General features: G+C 46.7%; 1 protein-coding gene across 1 annotated transcript; it reads left to right on the forward strand.

Moving 5' to 3' along the window:
• Positions 1–4408: 4408 nt before the first annotated feature.
• Positions 4409–22243, forward strand: LOC121619554 (adhesion G protein-coupled receptor B1-like). Its single transcript, XM_041955346.1, has 31 exons — positions 4409–5111; positions 5976–6125; positions 6220–6318; positions 6536–6700; positions 7145–7309; positions 8564–8728; positions 8845–9009; positions 9113–9214; positions 9320–9426; positions 9542–9736; positions 9901–9969; positions 11070–11178; positions 11690–11833; positions 11922–11991; positions 12191–12293; positions 12706–12749; positions 14984–15110; positions 18480–18583; positions 18708–18810; positions 18941–19091; positions 19198–19267; positions 19380–19446; positions 19561–19646; positions 19855–20026; positions 20153–20248; positions 20357–20396; positions 20550–21172; positions 21288–21323; positions 21446–21550; positions 21766–21816; positions 22046–22243. Exons 1-31 carry the CDS (start codon positions 4409–4411, stop codon positions 22241–22243), a joined length of 4584 nt encoding a protein of 1527 aa, XP_041811280.1.
• The last annotated feature ends 776 nt before the right edge of the window (positions 22244–23019 follow it).

The raw sequence follows: 23019 nt of genomic DNA on the forward strand, positions 1-23019 counted from the left end.
TAAGTTTGATGTCCTTTTAATTAACCCCGAATCCAATATCTCCAGTTCATGTATGTCTTTGAATGTTGTGTTGAATGAAATGCGCTTCACATTAAAAGCACAACCGTTGCTTATTAATTAACAAATCAGAGTTATCAGAATAACACTTAATGGACCACGCATCAGCACGTTGCCACAGCTGAACCTCGAGTCTCGGCGGTGTGGAAGCCGCCTCATGGCTTTTGGTGCATGCACAACGATTCCGCTGATCCTCTTTCCGGTACCTTTGGCTCTGCGTTGATATGTGCGTAGTTTGGTGTGCATAATCGTTTGTCTCTGTCTCCCTGCGCAGATCCCTCCCTTCTCTTCAGAGTCCTCCCCCCCTCCCTCCTCCGTGCGCTGACACACTCACTCTCACACTTACACACGCGCGCGCACAAACAGCTCTCCCCCGCACACGCTCTCTCCCCACCCCTCCCGCTCCCGTCTTGATGCTGTCTCATTCACTTCAGTACGCCATCCACGCACTGACTCCAACTTGGAGCAGGGGGGGCGGGGTTGGATATATACTTCCAGGAGCAGGCCACAAGCTACACTGAGACTGGACCCACTTGCAGTGCAAAGACCACAAGCAAGAAGACTCCGAAGCCGGGAGTAGAAGTACCAACATTTATCCTGGAGCTTAGAGAGAGAAGACGAAGCGAGACCACGGCGTTTGGTTCTGCGGACCGTCTGCTGGAGCTCCGATACAGCCAATTTGTCACTCTGCTATAAGCCAGTTTCTCTGGATATAGCAGCTAAACTAAGTTGGTAGTAAACTCTTTGGAGTTTGGTTAGAGTCACTATATTTTTTCTTTGCTTGTGAGAGTGGACTGCACTGAAACTTGGGATCGACCCGTCTGGGGTCGGGCTTGGACCTGGCGCATCCTTTCAGCGGCTTCGAGCACAGCGAAAGTTTTGGCCAGAGCGAAGATCTGAAGACTTCGAGTCGAGTCAGAGTCTGAGTCCTCACTCAGCAGCTGCTACCCGAGCCCATCCCCGTAAAACGCCGCCTGGGCCGACCGGATAGAGAACCACCGACAAGACTTCAAATAACCTTTTCAAGGTGAGTCAGGAATGTCTTTGCTTTTGCTTTGATGTGTGTGTTTTGTGTGAGGACGGGTTTGCAGTCTGCGTGTGTGTTCGTGGACGGACCGACTGATCGAGGATCAGGATGATTGATTGTTCATAAATGTTGTCACGCAGCTTCTGAGTTCGTTCCTGCAGACCGGACCGCTTGAACTCGTCTGTCGCTGTCCGTGGTGCTGAAACTCACCCTTAAGCCTCTCAACCAGCCTCTCCTCTGCTGAAACGATCGAGCAATGCATCCACTGCATTGCTTTTACATGCATTTCAGTCTCTGTCGGAAGCACTTTTTGCTCCTATAATATCTATTTCTTCACAGATTTGCTCGAAAGTTGTAGTAGCATATTGTGCAGGCTGCTCTGAGCATAGTACTAACAATACTACGCGATGCCTCTGGGTGAGTGAACGATCAGCGGCAGAAAGTTGGATCGTGGCAACAGGTTGCTCGATAGAACTTTCTGCTGTGCTTGTGTGTATTCGATTGCATGATAGCTTGTGGAAGGAGTTATAATATTATGACCTGCATGATGCAAATCCAGGTTTCAAGCCAGACATCTGTTGTCAAATGAGGATGCTTTTGCAATAATGTCTTCAACAACTGCAAGGATGTGACTCCCTGCAGGTGTTGAGATGGAAGTGTCTGCTTGAATCATGGTTTTGACAAACTTGCACAGCAATCAGTCAACATACAGGATTCTATTTGCTTTGCTTGCTTCACATTTCTTTTACACAGAAAAGACTCCTGCATCATAGAATTCAACATATACCAATCAGCAATAGTTTGAATGCTTGACGAGTGATTCTCTGCAGCACTTTACAGAGCTTTGCAGTGAAATCTTTGTCTGGATCTGAACACACACGCACATTCTTCAAACTTTGTCCCCAGACACAGGGTGTTGCTGTCAGCAATCTGCAGTGATTTGTTTCGTTTTGCTGCTTTTTGTTTTTGTTGTCACATGGATTTGCGACAAAGCTCGCGAGTGGTCTAGTTTCTTGCACACGTGTGCAAATATCTGCACCGGCCACAGCAAGGGGTTAGCAAGTTCTGGATGAAGGATGATCTTTAATGGCTGCAAAAATGGCTTTTCGTTTCCTGCAAAGAAAAGAACGAGGTCAGGAAATCATGATCAGCTGTCTGTCTTTCTTGGTCACACACATAAGGCATAATGTTTTTTGTAAAACTAATCCACCAGCCTTTGAGGTGTATGACTCAGATGAATAGCAACCAGTTTGTCTTGAGGCTGTCTCGTATATCTTTTCACAGCTTTCTGGTTCAGGCAGTCATGCAAATTACTTAAACATCTGCAGGCATTCAACTGCAGCCAATAACAATCACATCTCATCAAATGCCTGCACATTTCTTATTGCTTTACAATGCAGCCCTGTTTCTCCTGATTATACACCTGATATGAAAAGCTTTCTGTATGAGTGATGAGATTGGCTGGTGCAAAACTGTGTACACCAGCATACACACAGAGCATGCTGCTGATGGTAATTTTGCAGCTCTTTGCTGAATTTTCACCCTGATCTGCAAAAAGTAAACCCTGTCTCCATAATGACAAACAACCCGCTGCTTTGCAGAAATGTTTTTGATGACAGCAAATGGGCAAGCGAGAGAAAGGGACAGGAGGGGCGGGAGGGGCGGGAGGGAGAGACCATGTAGGAAAAAGAGTTCTACGACAGCTGGACCTCTTTCTTGTCACTGTGTGCCTCATCAGATGCCCATTCATGGAGCTTCCGGTTGTTGGGAGGCGGGAGAGAGACACCCACCTACACAAAGCAGAGGTCTTTGCTGTGTTGCTCGCTGGGTTAGAGGAGAGGCAGAGAGATGTGAGGAATGTAATTATGAGTCGTCTGCTTGAAAAGTGCAGGTGCCTCTCCGAGTCAGTGTCGCTATAGGCAACAGTTTTGCTGCTGTGTCCCTGCACTGGCCCTTCTTTATGATGTACCTCTCTGCCACACACAGAAGATACAGACATTTATTGCTAAGCCTTAAATAACAGGTTTCTTTCATTCAGATATCGTGCTATTCCTGACCACACTTTCATATTTTAGTTAGCAGTGGATGATGTACTTCATCTGTTCTACTGACAATAACCAGTGACAAAGGAGAGAATAAGTGGGAAAAATGAGAAGGCAGAATAGTAACTCTGAATGCATATAAAAGATGTTGCTGAGCAACAGTGTTCCCTCCTGTCATCTGTGCTGCAAGGAGATCATTATTTCAGCCGGTCCAGTTATGTACAGAGACCTTGATATCGACTGTGCACTGTTTCTCCAGGCAGGATTAATGTTCCATTGTCAAAGGTCAGAGTCTTCACAAGTGAAGTCTTCATAAAGCATGTTTGCAAGATAAGTAACAAGGGGAGCTGGAAAGTAAAAAATTACTCTGGATGCATGTAGCACTCGGCAGAGTAGCATAAAAATGCATAATTTGACGAGGTTTTAACAATGCATCTTTATTGCCATGCATGCATTTGCATTAATATGCAAGAGTGACTGTCATTTGTCATTCTACATGCATGTTTCATTTCACTTTATGCTCTGGTAAGTAAAGGAGGAAAGATACCGAAGCAAATGTTTGGCATGCCACAGCAGGGTATGTAATCACACTTCTCCATGAACTCAGAGTAACCATTTCTCTTGTTTACCGCTCAAAAGGAGGAGTACATTGCACAAATAACGGAACTAATAAGCGTCTGTGGTTGCCAGTGGCAATGCTTGTATGGACGTCAGACTGACGCACATGATTCACGGCTCAGTTCGGTGTGTGGGAGGAAAGAGCAAGAGCTTGGAGATACCAGCCTGCTGTGAAGGACTGTAATTGCAGTGCCAAAGCAATTATGTCCCGAAGAGCTGGGCATTTTAGATCACTCAATCTGCCCCGACACACTATGATACTGATCAGAGGCAAATCCCTGATGCATAAATTTCAGTTCGACAATGGGGCCAATTAAAATGCATCTCAGGAATACTATGAAAAAAATGCATTTCATTCGGGGAAAGCTCTTATCCTGCATACTGATATCTGATGTTTTGTTTTGATTATGTAGATGTTGCAGCACACTGACTGGTTTTTATCTCTTTTTCATTCTGTTTCTGTTGCAGCTCCCTCGCTGATACAGACATGACAGATTGTCTGATGCAATAAAACCTGCAACAATTCCACAGAGGGGTTTGATTGATAAGTCAAAAGATCTGAAACAAGTGCAGTAACTTGCAACAAAGAAGTCAAAGAAACAACCTGGTTAAACCAGTAATCACAGAAACAAGAACAACACCGTCCTCTATCTAAGCCGACCCAATGGCGTGGTCAGCTCTTACCGGCCCCTGCGTGGCCCTCGTACTGCTCTTCTTCGGTTTGACCTCCTGCACTCCCTCCGGCCCAGCCTCTGCCACCTGCGCCACCCTCGAACAGAGTCGCTTCTTCGGTGTATTCTCTTCTACAAACATCCTGCCCTCCACGCCATGCTCCTGGACCCTGCAGAACCCTGATCCTCGCCGCTACACAGTCTACATGAAAATCACCAAGCCCACCGACTCCTGCACGCCCCGCCAGATCAGGACCTTCCAGTTCGACTCCTTCATCGAGACCTCCCGCACCTACCTGGGCATGGAGAGCTTCGACGAGGTGGTCAGGCTATGCGACGCATCAACCACTGTCACCTACCTGGAGTCCAGCAAGCAGTTCCTGCAGATCCGCAAGGTGGCCTCGAGAAACGGCCTGGAGATCATGGAGGGGCAAAATGATGTCAGTGAGTTCAAGGCTGAGTTTCTGGTCGTGGGGAAGAGGAACCCGAGTATGCCCGCCTGCCAGATGCTGTGCCAGTGGCTGGAGAAGTGCCTGTCCAGCAGCACCCATGATTATCCCTGTGGCATCATGAACACACCTTGCCAGTGCTGGGAGGCCCCAAAGAGGAAGCCAGGAAGCTGCTACAGGGGCGGTGTCTACGTTGAGAAATGCCTCCCTGTTCCCAGAGACAACGGACGCGATGCTGAGATTATCAGTAAGTTTGTTACCTCCAGAGTCAAAATGAAGAAAGTCAAAGTTATCTCAAGAGGTTTATATAAACATTTAGCCTCAGAACAGTGTTCCCTCTTGTTTGTTGTGTTGTTTTGTAATGAAATCCACTAGCTGAGACTGTTGGAGGGGGTCATGTTCTCCAGGACCCCACAGCTCTGCAGGTAATCTCCAGCCCTGCTAGTGTTTGTGCCTTTGGAGCTGTTGAGGGTAATGATCCATGTCTGTAGAGCACGCAGAGGATGTGCACTCTGCCGCCACAAAGTAATGAGAAGTAAATCAAAGGTATCAGAGTAATTTGCCAGTGCATCTTTAGGCCTCATTGGCAAAACTGCAAGGACTGCACACATCATCAGCTCTCCATTTTGTCTTAGGTTTAACGCTTGGCAAGGAGTCTGGGTTTTGGGGAGAGATAGAGGGCGTGTTTGTGCATTAGGTTGAGAAGGGGGTTAGAAAGGAGCACAAAGACCTCACAGTCAGCTGGCAGCGGAAATCGAAGTGCAGCTCTTATGGTCGTCATAGCAACACGCCTGTCGGCCTCACACGCTGCTCCTCCACGGTTCACACCAAGTGGTTAAAAGCACACAATCCCCATTTAAAATGGAACATCCACCGGCTTGAGTGCTCAGTTCAGCTCACAAAGACTCGTCCTTGCTAATTCTCTGCACATAAAACAAACATTTTTTCACACTTCCTGTTCTTCCATATGAAGTTTATAGAGAGACAGTCTTAATAGACTAATGCTTTTGTACAAATTTCTTTGCACAAGTTAAGTGGGGATATCAACTTACTTTCATCTAGATTACTGCAGTTTGTTGTAACAATCTCTATCTCTTGTCTCTTCCTGCAGAGGGCTGGGCTGGTTGGGGTCGCTGGTCAGTATGCAGCCAGGAGTGCGGCGGCGGAGTCCAGGTGCGCAGCAGAGGCTGCCAGCCCGAGGATGGTGTGTGCGAGGGAACAGTTGAAGAAGGGCGGGCCTGCAACCCTCAGCCCTGCATTGGTAAGCCCACCTGTCATTTAGTCATTAAGTTGGGAGCACTCAGCTGCAGGTGGCTCAGATGTGTAATAATCATGCAATTTGCAAATTCCCTCAGGCAAAGAGCGCAACAGGAGCCAGGGTCTGCGAGCCATCGTCGGTTTGAAGAGGGACAATGCTGATGATCCTAACCTTGGAGTTGTTGCAACCCAAACAGGTGAGATAGGAAGGTTTTGTTAAAGACCTATGATGTAGATAGAATTTATCTATTCTCACATAATGCAGATATTGCAAATACTTGGCTTACTGCCAAAAGAGTGAAAATACCTGCATTCAACCACAAAAGCTAAAGGTGGACCAGAGTGCAACAAACTACTGTTGATCTTTTCCAGGTGTTGAGTTTTTGGTGTGCTGACCAATTCATGTTTTCCCAGTAGACACTAAGGCAGATGAGTGGTCCTCCTGGAGTTCATGTTCAGTCACCTGTGGAGAGGGCTGGCAGAGCCGCAACCGCATCTGTGCTACGACCTCCTTCACCACCCAGTGCACCGGACCCCTGCGTGAGAACCGGCCCTGCAACAACACGGCCGTCTGCCCCGGTGAGTGCCTTGTTCCCCCTCTCTAATGTGAGCGTGACTGGTTGGAGAAAAGAGAAAAAGAGGGTGAGATCTAGAAAATGCAAGGGACACTTGGTCTTTTTGAAGTGTACAAAAGAGGTAAAAGCCATTATCCCTTAATGATTTCCGTTTACACAGCAGCAGCCACAAAGGATGAGTAGATAAAGAGAAGAGGACAAGTTTGAGAGGCATTTTTGAGCTTTCACACTCTGAGATTTGTATTGTGGAAAAGAGGCTGCACTTCACTTCAGTGCTGCATCTTTGGGATTGTGTGGAAGATTGCCCCACCTAGTGGAGGGTTTACGAAATGTAGTGCCTAGACAGTGAAAGCTCATTTGGCTTCAAAACACCAGTTGCACTTTTGAAAGGGGGTGGGGGGGAACTATAATTTATCCTAAAATATCCCTTAATGTTATCCATGTATAGTGGATGGTGCTTGGGATGAGTGGACCCCCTGGAGCTTGTGCTCCTCCACATGCGGCCGGGGTTACCGTGACCGTACTCGCACATGCAAGCAGCCCAAGAACGGAGGAGAGCCTTGCCGCGGCCCTACAAGACAAACCAAGTTCTGCAACATTGCTGTCTGCCCAGGTGAGACACGGATCTTAAGATGTTAAACAACCTTTTAATTGCAGACTTACATTTGATGATGATGTGTTCAAATGATGCACGAATAAGCATATCGCATTAGCTGAGAAAACACCTGCTAATTGCCTCTGTGTGCAAGTTTGTTCTTTTCTACCATGCATGGCCCTTCAACTAACTGATTCATATGTAAAAGCTAATTAAACCATGTACTGGCATCACCATAATCACAAACAGCAACTGCAGTGGCAGGTTGACATTACATCTGACGCATCCACAGAATAAAAGCATCTGTGGGCATTAGTCAGTGCCTGTATAATAACTGCCAGTGACTCACACTGTACTCACGGTCACTCACTATGTTAGAGGCCTAGTTATTCCCTTCTCTGCCACCTACCCATGTGCTGAAAGGCTTTAACTCTTTTTGAAGTCACAACTGCAGTTTCTCCAGTTAGTTTTCTTTCTTTGAAAATGTGATTTCTCTATCTATCCTAAAAGTACATGTCTTTGTTGCAATTGCATGCTGCAATCAGCAGATGTCTCAACGAGCCTCAGCTGAATTACTGTTAATATGCCAGAAACAGGGGATGGGCTGTTGGGTAAAGTCATTATTGAGAGACAATTACACATTTCATGTGAAATTGAAAGGCTTAGAAAATTGAGTAGCACTTAATAGCCCATTTAGCATGGTCAATTTTTTCTTTTTGACCAATCTAACTTTTTTAAGACTATGCACTCTATTCAATCTATTTTACCATCTTCAAGACAGCATTTAATTGCAATAGTGATTTGTGTTATATTTCCAATTTTTTTAATCCTCTCAAGGCTAAGAAGTGTTTTCCAATCATCAATCCTTCTCATTATTCTCCTGTGCCTTCCATTAAAATGCCCAGCATAGAGCTTTAAGAATAGCACTGGTTCACATTCAGCTAAAAAAAAAAAAAAAGGATGGCTTTCTTTGCAAACATGATTGACCTTTTTTATTAGAAAGTGCCCTCCTCAGCTAAACAATGCTCATAATGACATAAGTTTTATTTTAGTTTTGTGGAAAGTGGATCTTAGAGGTTAAGAGGTGCATGCAGTCATGCTTGAAGGACTGATGCACCAACTTTCTGTTTCACTTAAACTCAGCCAAAGTAGGTCATGTGAAATGTTAATGGCATCAGTGAGTGTGCCGTGACGACTGTGACTTGAGGGTCTGTCTTGTCCCTGCGCTCCCTCTAACTCTGCTGCGTTATCTGTTCCTCTGCCTCCCTCTAGTGGACGGATACTGGAACGAGTGGTCTGCCTGGAGTGCATGCTCGGCTTCTTGCTCAAACGGCACCATGCAGAGGACAAGGGAGTGCAATGGGCCATCCTACGGAGGCTCTGAGTGCCAAGGCAGCTGGAAGGACACCGCCAATTGCTTCCTGAAAGATTGCCCTGGTAAAAAAAAAAAAAAAAAAAATCCCATAACCAAGATTCACTATCCAAATAAAAGATAACTGAATGAGACGTATCACAGTCCAGATGTCATGGTGTGAAATATTCTCTGTCTTTAGTTGATGGACGCTGGCATGCATGGAGCTCTTGGGGCAGCTGCAGCAAGACTTGTGGAGGAGGCATCCAGCAGAGGCAGAGAGTCTGTGAAGGGCCTTTCTTTGGTGGAGAACCTTGCCCCGGTGAAAAGGGAGAGCAGAAGCGTTGCAATGAGAAGAGATGCCCTGGTTAGTGACTCTTAATACAATGCATGAGGGTGGCTACTCTACAATACACTTCAATAAAGAAAAAGATTACTTACTCCTCTACTTATACTTGTTAACTTTGTAGAGCCCCACGAGATCTGCACTGAACAGAACACTGGAGATGTTGTGTGGAAGAAAACCCCCGCTGGAGACATGGCTGCCATTGCCTGTCCTGCTGATTCCTCAGGTACAGTGACAGTGAGGACAGCAACACGCTTCATTTACCTTGGACGTGTTTGACTGTTATCCCCCATCGTGCCCACTATAAGTATGTACTTTCTCTCTTCAACAGGTCTGCTTCTGCGCCGCTGCACCCTGGACGCTGTAGGTCTTGCCTCCTGGGAGAACCCAACTCACATCAAGTGTGTGTCCAAGAACTACGAGAACATTCAGATGCTGGTGAGCCCTGAAAGCGTGCCCTTATTCATGTCTTCATATGGCTAATTTCCCAGTGGTGAAGTCAGACCAGCAGATGTCAAAGATTCAGATTAACCTCTTGACTCTTCCTCTATAGTCAAGGGACTACCTCTCCAAAGCACAGATGGGCCAGAGCGTGGACGGGGTCGCTGAGGTTATTTCACGCCTGAGATTCTCCTCCGATGAAGGGGCCAAGTACAGCGGCGACCTCTTGGCCGTCATGGAAATCCTGAAGAACACCACCGAACTGTACAAGGGAACCAGGCTGAGACTGAGCAACGCTGACATCGAGGTAAGCCGAAACTGGCCTTGAGCTTTATTCTTGACAGTGTGTTACATACTGTATGTGCATATTCAAAAATAAAATCATCTCTTGCTTCTTGGGCCAAAAATAGTTCCTAATTAGGCTGGATTTTGTGTCTTCTTACACCTCTGCCTCCATTTAATGATCTGCAGAACTACGTCCAGACTATCAGCAACTTGCTGAAGGAGGAACATCGTGACAAATGGGAAGAGGCACAGCTGGTATGTGATAAGAGGGTGCATGTACGAGTGAACATGAGCAGAAAATAAGTCTGTTATGCTAGCGTTCTGTTGATGGGATGAGTGGGGAGAGAGTTGTCGGGGTGCATATGAGAAGTTAGTGCGAAAAAGGATGATTAACACTGCCAAATGCCCTTTTACTCACCCAAACATTAGATTAGGATGGAATAAGATTGTGACACCAAGAGCCATATTATCTCAGAATAGACAGTTACAAGACTGAAAGCATTAAATTACTGAGCTTGACTCATCATCTAGTTCTACCTCATTTTTTAAGATTCAGTCATAAGTAACAAAGCTTTGACTCGTTTGATCACCTGTTGATGTACTTTTCTCCGTGTTTTCACAACACATGAAATCAGTGTTCCTGCTACATGTGAGTGACGGAACAGTAAGCAAGAGTAAAAAAGTCAGACAAACAAAAGACCCCGACTTGCGGAGAGTAAACACGTATTGGTGCACAAGTTGAAAACGGGATTGCGAATTACCGAGGCCGCTGCAACAAGAGAAAGTCAACACTTCAAGGTGACAGCGTGAGAGAGAGAGAGAGTGAGACTGAATCAGGGAGAATCAAGACGCCCACTTTGCAATCTGCGAGTCTCAATGCCATCCTACATACCGACAGCAGTTGTAAGGGGACGCAGACAGCACATTGCATGCAAGCACACACCTTGCGCCCACATCGCTGCAGTTCTGCGTCAGAGACACGCAAGTCAGGCAGCCCTCCCTTCCACCGAGTGAGAGGACGAAAAAAAAAAAAAACTGAGTATGAATCAACAGCCTGCCCATTTATGGCCTTAAGGAAGTTCTGAGGTTGCATAGCAGCAAAAAATGTATTTTTTTTTTTCTCTTCTTTTTCACTCCACTGGTGAGCGCTGTGAAGGAATAAGTACAGGTTGGACTGAAATAAGAATAAGAACACCACATATGGGCATGTATCCGTAGTCTTGCTAAGTGCTCATTATACTAATTGTGTAAAAATTGCACATAATGAAACTACATGAATGTGCTGCTGTCCTTCCCCCCTATGTTCCCTCTGACTAACTCTTCCTCCCTCCTCTTTCTTTTTGTCTTTTATCCAGATGGGCGCCAACATTAAAGAGTTCCTCCGCCTTGTCGAGGACTTTGTGAACATGATCGGTATGCAGATGAGCGGCTTTCAGGACATTTATGAAGTCACCGAGAATTTAGGTGAGCCCTAATTTCCTCTGCCAGCTGCTCTCTGCTCGTGTCTCGTCAGGATGATTTGTCCTTTCCCCGGCCCAGAGAGTGCATCAATCTTAATCGCGCTTGTGAATCTGAGTCATATAGGCAGCAGCAGAATGCATCGGTCATCGCTGTCATAGGGCGTCAAATTCGTCAGCTATGCCATATTACCATGTGCCATCTCAAGTATACTTGGCATAACACATGTATGGCTATTACAAACTTATTAATTCATCAAATACTGTAAGAATAACTGTAAACTTCACACTCTGAGTCACTCTGTGAAGTCACTCTATGCCTTGTGTGACCGTTTTGGCTGAGTGAAGGTGACGTTCTCACAGGATTTAGTGGGTAGTGACGACTCCGGGCAGACACAAATGACTCATGACACCAAAATGTCCTTGGCATTAGATGATTGTTAAAAAAAAAAAAAAAACAGTGTAGAATAAATGATCTCTTAAGTGATGTTCCCTAATAAAGCCCTTGTCCCTCTCAGTGCTGAGCATCCACAAGCGCCCGACCACCACAAGCTCCAATTTCACCCTCCCTGTGAAGGGCTGGAGGGGCATGCTGGACTGGGTCAGGACCTCTGAGGAGAAGATCTCAGTGTCCCGTGATGCCCTGTCCATCGAACAGTCTGGTAAGATCAAACAAACACAACGTCCAACATCAACAAACGTGCAGACTTGTATGAATGCGAGTCTGAGCAGACATTTTGTTCTTTCCAGATGGCAACGATGCTTTTGTGACTGGCATTGTCCTCTACAGAAACCTCGCCTCTATTCTCTCCTTCCAGAGGTAATACACTTTCAGTGCTTTTATATGTGTGCCACTGGCCTTCATTGAAATATATTTTGCTGTCACAAGATGGCGCCCCTTGCCAGAGGTCTCACCACTTCTGCATTCCCGTTTTTGCATGTTTTCACTGTAAGGCTTTGCAGACACCTCGCGTCTCATGTGGACGACTCTGACTGTGCGATTATGTGTTTCTCCACAGTAACACCACCCTCCTCAACTCCAAGGTGGTGACAGTGATCGTCAAGCCCACCCCAACTCTCCTGTCATCCCCCGTTGAGATCGAATTCCCCCACCTCCACAACGTAAGTCCCGAATAGTTACCCAATCTAATGGAGCCTTGTGAAAAACATCACCCCCCCCCCGGGTGTTTGCTCACCGCAGCACACAGAGCCTGGCATTTTGCTGACATTTGCAGTGACACTGTGACTTTTACTTACACTTGTGTCAGTCGAAACCCAGCAAAGATCACAGGCGAACCTAACGGTCAGTTGATGATGACCAGAAATCATGCGCAGCAATTAGTCTCTGCAGCTGATAGGAGGCTGTTTTTAGTTTCGTGTATGTATGACGGGGGGGGTGACGAGAAGAGTGGGCAGGTGGCTGACAGCAAGCTGTTGCATCTCACACATTTGTAGTACACTGTACCAGCCTACACGTTTCCCTTTTCTGCAGAGATTCCTCACACTGACTTCTCCATCTGCCTCTCTTTCGTAGGGCACCATGAATGAGACGTGCCTCTCGTGGGACGAGAGCGAAACGTAAGTGTTGACCACAGTTGTTTTTTCTTCTTAACCGTGCGCCTAACCATCACTCACATCTATTTTCCGTCCGACGGTGGCCGGTGTTAATCTCCTCGCTTGTAGCCGAGGTCCTTTAAGTCATGCATCTGCCACTGCATATGAACATTCGGCCCCCCTCTCCCAAGACCCTACACCCACCAGACCCGGAGCAATAATGCCTCCCAGCCAGAAGCACCAGGCCTCCCTTAGCTGTCTGACATGCAGGCAGGCAGAATTAAGAAATGACAAACTCAGTGATCCTTCTAGCTGAGTGACACTCCACTTTGTTCTCGCAGTCTCCTGCATTGCTGTAAATGAACCGCTTCCCGAGGAGGGAAGAACACACAGACAACACTTCAAACCTTATTACATACATCAGTGAGTAAATTCATCGCAGCGTCCCTATAGGTCACACTGCAGGGTGTCAATCTAAAGACAATGACAGCTCTCCCTCCCCCGCCTCTAAGTCATGCTCATATGTCGACGCCGAGGTTAATGGCTGCTGCGCGTGGGAGTTTTTAAAGATGCTTAGATGCATTTAAATTACTTATGACAGGAGCTCCTGGTGGCCTGGCCTGGATCAATCAGCCCCAGGCCCACTCTGCCCTCCTGAAGAATACACAGGTGGACCATTTGCATTTAGATAGATTTGTACACTTGTGGAGGACAGATAAGAAATGAGAATGCACCTGCATTCAGATACCCCCCCCTACACACACACACACACACACAAACACATGCACACACACAGACCTTTTCACATAAAAGCCATAACAACAAGAGTCAATGCACAGGCAAAAGCAAAAATGAATCAAAGGAGAAAATGTAATCAACTCTTATGCTTTCAGAGGGAGGGCGGTTTGCCTCTAGTCAAATTAGATTCATTTTTGACAGCAGGATGTGATTAATGGGAGGATATAGACTGCAAATGGCAGAGGAGGAAGCTCTGGCTGATGGCAGAGTTTGGGGTCAATGCATGTTTGCAGAGCTGCATATGTCTGATCACAGGAAATGCTCCATTAGCTCCTCCACCGATGAACTTTCCCACATGGATACAGATTAAAAAATGCTCTGCAGCTTTATGTGACACGAAACCAAAAGAGACAGGAAACAAATTATAGGGCCACGCGTGCTTTTTTGGGGCTTACTTTGCATCACATTTAACCCATCTGCATGATGTGACTGCTTTAACACAGCACATATTAAACTGCGCAGCCAAGATTGCTTAGATGTTCCAGTTAGCTGCCATGATGATTTCCACGAGCGCCCGTGACACCCTGCAACAGGCCGGACCTGCTGGCTGCGATGCCCCTCTGTATTCACCAGTCAGTCAGAGCCTGAGGGTGCTGCTCGTTGCCTTAACCTCCTCTGGCATCTGCGGCTAACGCTGCTTTCGCACAAAGATCTTAGATTTCTTTGGCAAATGTCTCAGCACAAGACTTGAGCAAAAGATTCAGTGATTTGTAATCAGGCAAAAAGTGCATCTCATTTGAAAGATGGCTCAGTGAGACACTTATTATTGATTTTACTCTGTTTGTAATGTAGTTTAGCCTTTTTTTGTCTGATCAGGCTTGGCACAGTATAAGAGAGGCTAAATGTGACAGATGATGAGCATATGCTTTTGTTTTAGTTGGCATATATACAGAAAAAAAATCAGTTGAGATTTGCTCACTGTGGAGAATAATCGTAGTTCAGATTGATGTCACATTCCCCTCCTTCTTTTTCAAAAAGAAGGAACACGTTGTCCTTTGTCCCCAGTGCACTGACCGAGTGTTGCCAATAATCTCACGTCTTCTGAGAAAACATAACCCATAACAAGAAATGATGCAGATCATGCTAATAATGAGATTTATGAAGGCCTGTCATCACTAATCATGGCACAGATGGCTATTATTCACATAAATGTAAAAGCCATCATCAAGGCTTTCCTGAGATGCAGCTGAACACCTCAGGTTATATGAAATCTTATTTATCTTTCTCACAGTGGATGTTTAAATGTTATATAAAATGTAAAGCAAATGTGCATTTTTTCTGTGTAGAGATATTTAAAATGCAGTCCTGGTAGGCTTAACTAGAAGAAACATTTTTTAAATGTAGTTTTTTTTCTGCATATATGTGAGAGAAAATGAGATTAGGAGGCATTCACATGAGAGATTTGTCAGATCTCTCCTCTCCTAACCCGTCGCTGCCTTTCCCTCTCCTTCCTTGTGCAGTTCCTCTCTGCTTGGGTCTTGGTCTGCTCGGAGCTGCAGAGCGGTCCCCGTTCATTCATTCAGAACCAAATGCGTGTGTGACAGCCTCTCCACCTTCGCCATTTTAGCGCGCGTCAACTTCGACTCGGTAAGTCTTATGTCTCCTCGCAATGTGTCCTTGTTTTTTTCGTGCACCATTCGTCTGAAATGCTTCGTGCAGCGTGTGCGTGTGTGTGTGAATGCGGTACGGTGCTTGTTTTCGAGCGGTTTGCTGTGGCGCTGCCCGCCCGCACCTCTTTGTCTCCGTGCAGGTGCCGCTGATCGGAGAATCGCAGCCTCGCTGCTGTTACTGAGGGGAAATAACCGAGCAACATGTTGATGTGCGGATATTCGGTTTAGGTTTTAAAACGAAAGCGCTACGAATTGGCATATTGGCATGTCGATTTTTTGCACGAGGTTGTTGATTTGATGCTCGTTTGCTTGCAATCAGATGCAGAATATATGCAAAATATAAGCGCACGGGAAATATTTTATACAGCTGCTTGGACGTCAGTTAAGACACATTGATCGCGCGTTATTAATTTACTCGCTTTAAATCACTTTTTGATGATTGTGTAATCTGGCTTTGCGTTTAATTGATTTTGGGGTAATGCATGAAAGTCTAAGAGAACAGATGAACTTGTGCACACCGGATGCTTTGATTGCCGAAATCTGTCAATACGCATCGCTGTATTTCATGCGCAAAGACAATGTGTAATTAATTTTCCCCCGTAGACTGTGTTGCCTGCTAGGGCTGCTCGCTCTCCAGTTGCCGTGGTAACGGCTTCTGCAGCGCAAACTCGGCCTGTGTGATTTTTGATAACTGGGATGCTGAAGAAAACACATACACACACACACACACACACACACACACACACACACACAGAGCCCCCTCCTCTTTCCTCTCTCCTCTGAACAGCCCCCCAGGACAGAGGAAATGGCCTGTCCATCTCTGCTGTGCATCTCATTGCTGCTGCACACAAAGAACGATCAACAGATGACTGCTAGTTTGAGGAAATTTAATGTTTTTAAATGTGCATTTAGTTGATTTCCTCATTTATTGCGCAGTGAGTGGCAAAACGAATTTGGACTGCAGTGCTTTTCTGCTGCTGAACTCATACAGTCTTCTTCTCCCCCCCCCCAACCTGTTGTTTACATTCTTGATTTGATTTGTCTTGCTGCTGCCAGTATGAACAGCACCTCCCATATTTGTTATAGGCTGCACATACCCCCTCCTTTCAACCTCCCGCGACAGTAAAAAGGCAGCTGCGGCAATCATTCCGTCTGCCAATATCTCTGAATTCTCGATTACATCCACCCCCCCTCTTCCTCATCCTCCTCCTCCTCCTTCCTCTTCGGCCATAGCAGCGAGTCTGAAAATGCCAGAGAGGCGGACCAATGAGAGACAGACGTCTGGTCATGCATTGATGGTTCCTCCTCCCGCCCCCCTTCACCCACCCGGCTCTCCATCCATCCTTTGATGTGTGCCGTGGACATTTTCAATAACGTCTTCCTGCGAGCCTTATGAGGAACACCAGCGAGAGGCAGAGAGAGAGATAGAGAGAGAGCGAGGAGATGTGAAAAACAGCCAGATACTGCAGTGTGTTAGCTCTCATTCGATATGGGCTGATTTCAGGAGCCCTGTGGCATCATGTGTGCTGGAAACATGGTGGTCCTGCGGGAGCAGCAGCCCACATAGTTAGTACAGCAGATGCCACTGACCACAGGGGTAATCAATTTTTTAAAAAGCAGCAGAAAAAGTGAATTCTTAATGAGTTCTCTGCACATTTTTCTTCCTTTACCTGCCTCAAAATGAGAACATGTGATTCGGTCAAGGACAGGCAGAAGACATGCTCCATATTTAGGTCAAACTGGCTGTCTGGATTTCACTGAGAGGCCCACGGTGCAAGCCTCAACCCAGATATGGCAGATATGGAGACTGGGAAGAGAGGGAACAGAACATACTGTATCGCCATTTTTTTCATTCCCCAGATTCAGTAAAGGCTGGAGCAAAAAGAAAGCTCACCGCTCTGCTATCTGCCATCTGTTTTGGGGCGCTTCTGATGTAGTTGGATAGATTTTGAAACAAATTTGCCACACTAAATTAGTCTTTGGCTGCCGTAGGCTGGACTTCACCAGCTGTGCTTTGATATCAGAACAGCTATATGTGGAGCACATATTGAGATGGAGTGGAACAGTCCTTCAAGGCTCAGCGTTGTACTTTGAATTCTGAGACACTATCAACAATGGCAAACGTATTAGAAGCCGTGCTTCACATACGCTCGCAGTAGAAGAATTTATGGCCCTCATAAATCAAATGAAGGCCAAAGCGGTATCTATTTCTTTCTCCTCTATCTGTGCTAATTTGATACGTGCAGATTTATTATATTTCAGGACATTTTCTCGCTCACCTTTTGGAGCCACTTAGCCCTTTCTCGCCTTTTTCTCCCTCAACACAGTATCAAAAATATAATCACACCATTTGTCAATGAGGGCTTGCTCATCCGTGGAAACGATTTCCATCCGGCTCACACGCTTTGTGGTGATGACAGCCTGATCAGAGGTGTTAGATTAACTCAAAACCTTATTAGAGGCACTAGAGTAGGTGTGAGACAGACAAAGATTATGGATGCGGTGAATCCACGCAATTAGCTGCTGGGGGTTGGGAGGTGTGTTAGTCAGGCAGCAAGGGCTTTGTCAAGTCTCAAGGAGCCGAGATTTGTGTGTGCAGCAGTGACCCGTCGGCCCTCCAGGTGAATGAGCAGCAGGGAAGACAATCCCCCCTCCGTTTCCTCCACCAGAGGTTCGGTGCCAGGGCTCTTTGAAACATGGGACGGTCACCGCCGCTGGCAGTGGCAGGCGCTAAGCTGCTGTCAGGGATCAGAAGGGCAGGTGGTGGCAGATTAATGCACAGGTGATAATGGTCCACCTGTTCACTCCTGCAGGGATGGGCAAGGAGCTGCTGGTTGGCACAAAAACGCCACCAACATAGCGAGGAAAAAGGGGAGAGAAAAAGAGGAGCTCAGGATGGCCGTCGATGATTAGAAGGTTGCTGTAGCTGCTCAAACTAATGGCTGAACACAGCAACCCCCCCTGAGCTGCCCCTGAGAATTGAGCAACCCCCCACCCTTGCTTCGTTGAGAGAGATATATGTGCAGTATCCTCCTCGCCTCATTTGCTGACTCAAAAGCTCAATGGAGGAACGCAGTGACCCTGACCATTTGTTTAGTTTGCCGCTCCATCTTTCTGACATGTTCACCTTGGGGTCACCTTGCCTGAGCCGTGGCCTGATTGTGCCATTCAACTGTTTGCCTACAGGGAGCTGTCTGCTATTCCAGATAGCGCACGCCCAGAGGCTTCGCTAGCGCGTGCGTCTGTGCGTGGACCCCAGTGCTGGTTCCCCCTCATACACATGAGTGTGAACGTGTGTGTGCGATCAGCTCTAAGAGGCATGTTTCTTCTTGTCTCCTCTCTGTAGATCATGGACAAGGCACTGCTCCCGTCCGTGACTCTCATCGTTGGCTGTGGGGTCTCCTCTCTCACCCTGCTGCTCCTCATCATCATCTACGTCTCTGTGTGGAAGTAAGTAGCCCTGCGAGCAAAAGTCCGGCCATGTTAGCCCAGAACATTATACGCTGCCCGCTCCCTCTCCTCCACCTGCCCATCCCTAAACTTGTTCTTTTCTTCTCCCTTTTCAAAACTCCAGGTACATCCGCTCCGAGCGCTCTGTTATCCTCATCAACTTCTGCCTCTCCATTATATGCTCCAATGCCCTCATTCTGGTCGGACAAACTCAGGCTCGCAACAAGGTAAAGCCAATCCCGGCCTCTCTTACCTCTCTGAAACTCACTGCTTTGGGGATTTTTGGAAGTAGCAGTACCACTGACACAGATTTCTCGTCTTTCCTCCCTATCGCGCCTTCCTTCTGGGCTCCCACAGGTGGTGTGCACTCTCGTAGCTGCTCTCCTGCACTTCTTTTTCCTCTCCTCTTTCTGCTGGGTGCTGACAGAAGCTTGGCAGTCCTACATGGCTGTCACTGGTCGCCTGCGCAACCGCATCATCCGCAAGCGCTTCTTATGCTTAGGCTGGGGTATGTCATTTTTGTTTTCCCACCTCTGTTGCATCACTTTTCGCAAAAGCTTTATCTTTGCAGGCTCTAACTTTTTCCACACCTTTGCATATTTCCTATCTTCTAGGGCTTCCTGCACTGGTGGTGGCTGTCTCTGTGGGTTTCACAAAAGCTAAGGGTTACGGCACTGTCAACTAGTAAGTCTACTCTCAGCTTGGCATTTTGGGGACTTCTCTTTTCTCTGCTTTTGCATCGAAAAGCTCTTCATCTTCGCTCAAGCATTAATATTCTTCCTCCCTCTTTTTCCAGCTGCTGGCTGTCTCTCGAGGGCGGACTCCTCTACTCCTTTGTTGGCCCTGCTGCAGCTGTAGTTCTGGTACGTATTCAGACTTTGACGTCCCAGTGCATCACAATACATAGTCTGTTTGTAAATGCATTACCCATTATTGCATTGCCTCATCGGTGCTTTTTTTCTCTCTCTTGCGAACAGGTGAATATGGTCATTGGTATTCTGGTCTTCAACAAGCTGGTATCCAAGGACGGCATCACCGATGTGAAGCTGAAGGAGAGAGCCGGGTAGGTCTTATTGATCTTCTCCATACACCAGAGTATTGCGCTTATCGCCCTCATCAGTGCCATTACAGGTATATTGATAATGCGCTTTAATATCAAGCCTTACAATCAAACAACAGGAGTGAACAGAGCTCTGCCAGTAGAGGAGCAGAAGTCCACTGCAGCCTGCGTGAGCCTGTTGTGTCTAATCTGTTGTTTTCTCGCCCTGCAGGGCATCGCTGTGGAGCTCCTGCGTGGTTCTGCCCCTCCTGGCCCTCACCTGGATGTCCGCTGTGCTGGCCATCACCGACCGCCGCTCCGCCCTCTTCCAGATCCTCTTCGCTGTCTTCGACTCTCTGGAGGGTTTCATCATTGTCATGGTTCACTGCATCCTGCGTAGAGAGGTGAGGAAAATATGAGATAAATTAACAGGAATTCAAATAAAAAGGCAACTCATTTTTTGCTGTTTTTATTCTTTATGAGGTTACGTGAGCTGTGGTTTGAATTAATTTTTTTCCTGCACACATTAGGTTCAAGAAGCTGTAAAGTGCAGAGTAGTCGACCGCAAGGACGATGGCAATGGAGACTCTGGCAGTTCCCTTCACAATGGCCACACCCAGCTTATGGTAAATTTCTTGGCTTATTGCCTTTTTAATGTCTTGAGTGCCTCTTGCATTTTATCCTTAAATGAATATGTGCATACATTAAGCACTGATTTTTTATTCTTTTATCAGCAGTCTGATAATGAAAAGGATGGAGATTCAAGCAGGCAAGGTAAGCCCCTTTTACCTCAGCTTTCTCCTCCTGCTCTTAACCATTTTCCATTTGCATTTCAATTTCCGTGGGTCTTGCACTTAAAACATCCGACCACACGCCAAAACTTCTTGAAACACATTTTTAAAACATGGCATGTTTTTTTCTTAAAAGGAATGAAGAGCTCTTCTGAAGAGAAGATGCCTCCTCCTCAGCTGCCTCTTCCCATGGGCTCCAACTTCCACACCCTGCCATCCAACCCCAGTAAGAGCCACATGCAGGCTGTTCCCGAATACTCCAGCCACACCCTCACCCTGAAGAGAGAGAAGAGCCGTCTGGCGGGAGGAGTCGACCCATCCTGCGGGAAACCTGTGTACGTATGCGAGGGGGAGCTCTTCAAGCAGCTGGATGCCGATCTCGCTCGGGCTCAGGCCGAGGGCAGCTTGTCCGACGGCAGCGGTTACGTCCTCATGCCCAACACAACTTCCACCCTGAGATCCAAGCCTAAAGACGACCCGACGAAGTACAACATCAGCGTGGAGCAGCTGCCACAGGCCAGACTGATGCACCTCAGCGGGCCCTTCGCCGAGCCCCAGGCCGCCTTCGGGATCAAGTCGATCCCTCCCGACCAGGTCAGCGTGTCTTATTCAGAGAGGGACTCTCCCATCCAGAACATCCACAACATGTCCAGTGAGTCTCACATCACCCACAGCAGCCTGGAGAACACCTTCGAGTCCATGAACTCCATGATGTCCAAGAGTGAGACCATCTCCACGCTGTCCATGAGCTCCTTGGAGGTAAGAGGGGATGAGATAGTGTGACCTCTTGCAGAATGCTTATTTTATGCATTCTTGTGCATCTAACACATACCTGAATCCAAACTAACATACATGTCTTTCTTTCTCTTTGCAGAGACAGAAATCCCGCTACGCTGAGTTGGACTTTGAGGTAAATGTTATTTGGATGCTGTCTTTTGAAAACATTAGAATTTACGTGCAATACACAGTGAATTAGGTGTTGTAGTAAGCATTAATTAATGAGTGAAATGCTTTTCTCTTTGTCTTCTCCAGAAAATAATGCACACAAAGAAACGCCACCAGAACATGTTCCAGGACCTGAACAGGAAGCTACATCATGCTGAGAAAGACAGAGAGTCACCTGCCTCCGACAGCAAGGTAACATATACTGATAATATGCTCATCATTCATTTTCATTGACATTTATTTTCAGGTGATGCAGAACAAAACAGATAAAGAGTAAAACATAACAGAGGCGATTCTGATGTCAAAATGACCCTATAGAACAACCGGTGATTTGTGTATTGAACTATGGTTGTCATCACCTTGAGGTCATTTGAATAAGGATGAATTTTCTTCCTTCCTTCTTACAGTCTGTGAGATGGAGTGTGTCTTCAGGAGGAAGTGACAAAACGAACCACAGTGTGAGTGTTTATACACAACCTCACAATCTCAAAATTTACTGCCTTTAGATGAGAAACAGCATCAGATATTACACTTGCCTCACGGAGGAATAATGTCCCCAAATGACTTACATTATTAGAAAATCACCTTTGATGTAATGAAGCCCATTTCATTTTGATTGAATCATGAATTGCTCAGGGCTAATGAGTGACGGCAGTTCTAAAGTGGCTCCTCTTTGTACCTCAACAGGACAAACAGCAGGCTCCTCTGGAGAGGCCGTGGGAGGGAGTCCGGGGAATTCCACAGTCGCCCCCTGCATGGGTGCGTAAAGACCTGGAGCCCCTAGCTGCCTCACCTCTGGAGCTGCACTCTGTGGAGTGGGAGAAGACCAACACCACCATCCCTCTGGTGGGACAGGACATCATCGACCTGCAGACAGAGGTCTGAGGGGGAGGGGGGGGGCTAGCGAAGCCACCCGATTTCACCTTGGTCACCTTTTTGGTTTGGGAATGGTATCCTGTATGGATAGAGTAGAGGAAACCAAGAAAGTGAGAAAGTTGGTCCCAGTATCAATGTCTTCAAACCCTCAGCCAGAGCAGGAAGGAAGGGAGGGAAGGAGAGGTGGAGGTGGTGATGGGATGTTTAATGTAGCTTCTCTGTGTGGACTTCAAGCATCTCGTGTCAGAGTGCTCTGAAGGTCAAAGGGTTAGTGGAGCGATCAGTGGTTTCCATGGACCAGGACTGGCTGTGGTTCCATTAATGCTTCACTGGGAGTTTCCTGAACCCTTAAGCCTGGGTTCAGAAGATGTGGTCGACATGTCTGTGCTTCTTTTTTCCTTCACTTAACTTTGGAGAAAAATAAAATAATATAACACGGTGTGTCCTCCCTGCTCCTTGGGAGGAACAACCGGAACTCTTGGCTGCTCTTCTTCCAGCCAAATTACCTTCCAAAATAGGACAAGGCAAGAGAGCATAAGGGACCAGTTTCATGTTTGGAGTCCAACACTCTGCACTTTGGTAGATGTGCCGTGGGTTTTTTTATTTTATTTTTTTCTGTTTGTGTGTTTGTTTGCACCGCTTCCCACCTGGAACTGCTTCAAAAAGCCTACAATGAGACTCTTCCATTGGATTCTCTGTACTGAGAGCTCCACTACTAAAGAGCAGGCTTAATCATGCTTATAGTGCTTCTTACCATGGTTAATATTATTCTGATGATTATTATT

Source organism: Chelmon rostratus, chromosome 16 (genome assembly GCF_017976325.1).
Source record: "Chelmon rostratus isolate fCheRos1 chromosome 16, fCheRos1.pri, whole genome shotgun sequence".
NCBI lineage: Eukaryota > Metazoa > Chordata > Actinopteri > Chaetodontiformes > Chaetodontidae > Chelmon > Chelmon rostratus.

Excerpts from the sequence above, each read along its gene's own strand:
- LOC121619554 (XM_041955346.1), top strand. The coding sequence starts at position 4,409 with ATGGCGTGGTCAGCTCTTACCGGCCCCTGCGTGGCCCTCGTACTGCTC. Across the intron at positions 12,294-12,705 it reads AATTCCCCCACCTCCACAAC|GGCACCATGAATGAGACGTG; the intron begins GTAAGTCCCGAA and ends TCTCTTTCGTAG. Across the intron at positions 20,249-20,356 it reads ATGGCCACACCCAGCTTATG|CAGTCTGATAATGAAAAGGA; the intron begins GTAAATTTCTTG and ends TTCTTTTATCAG.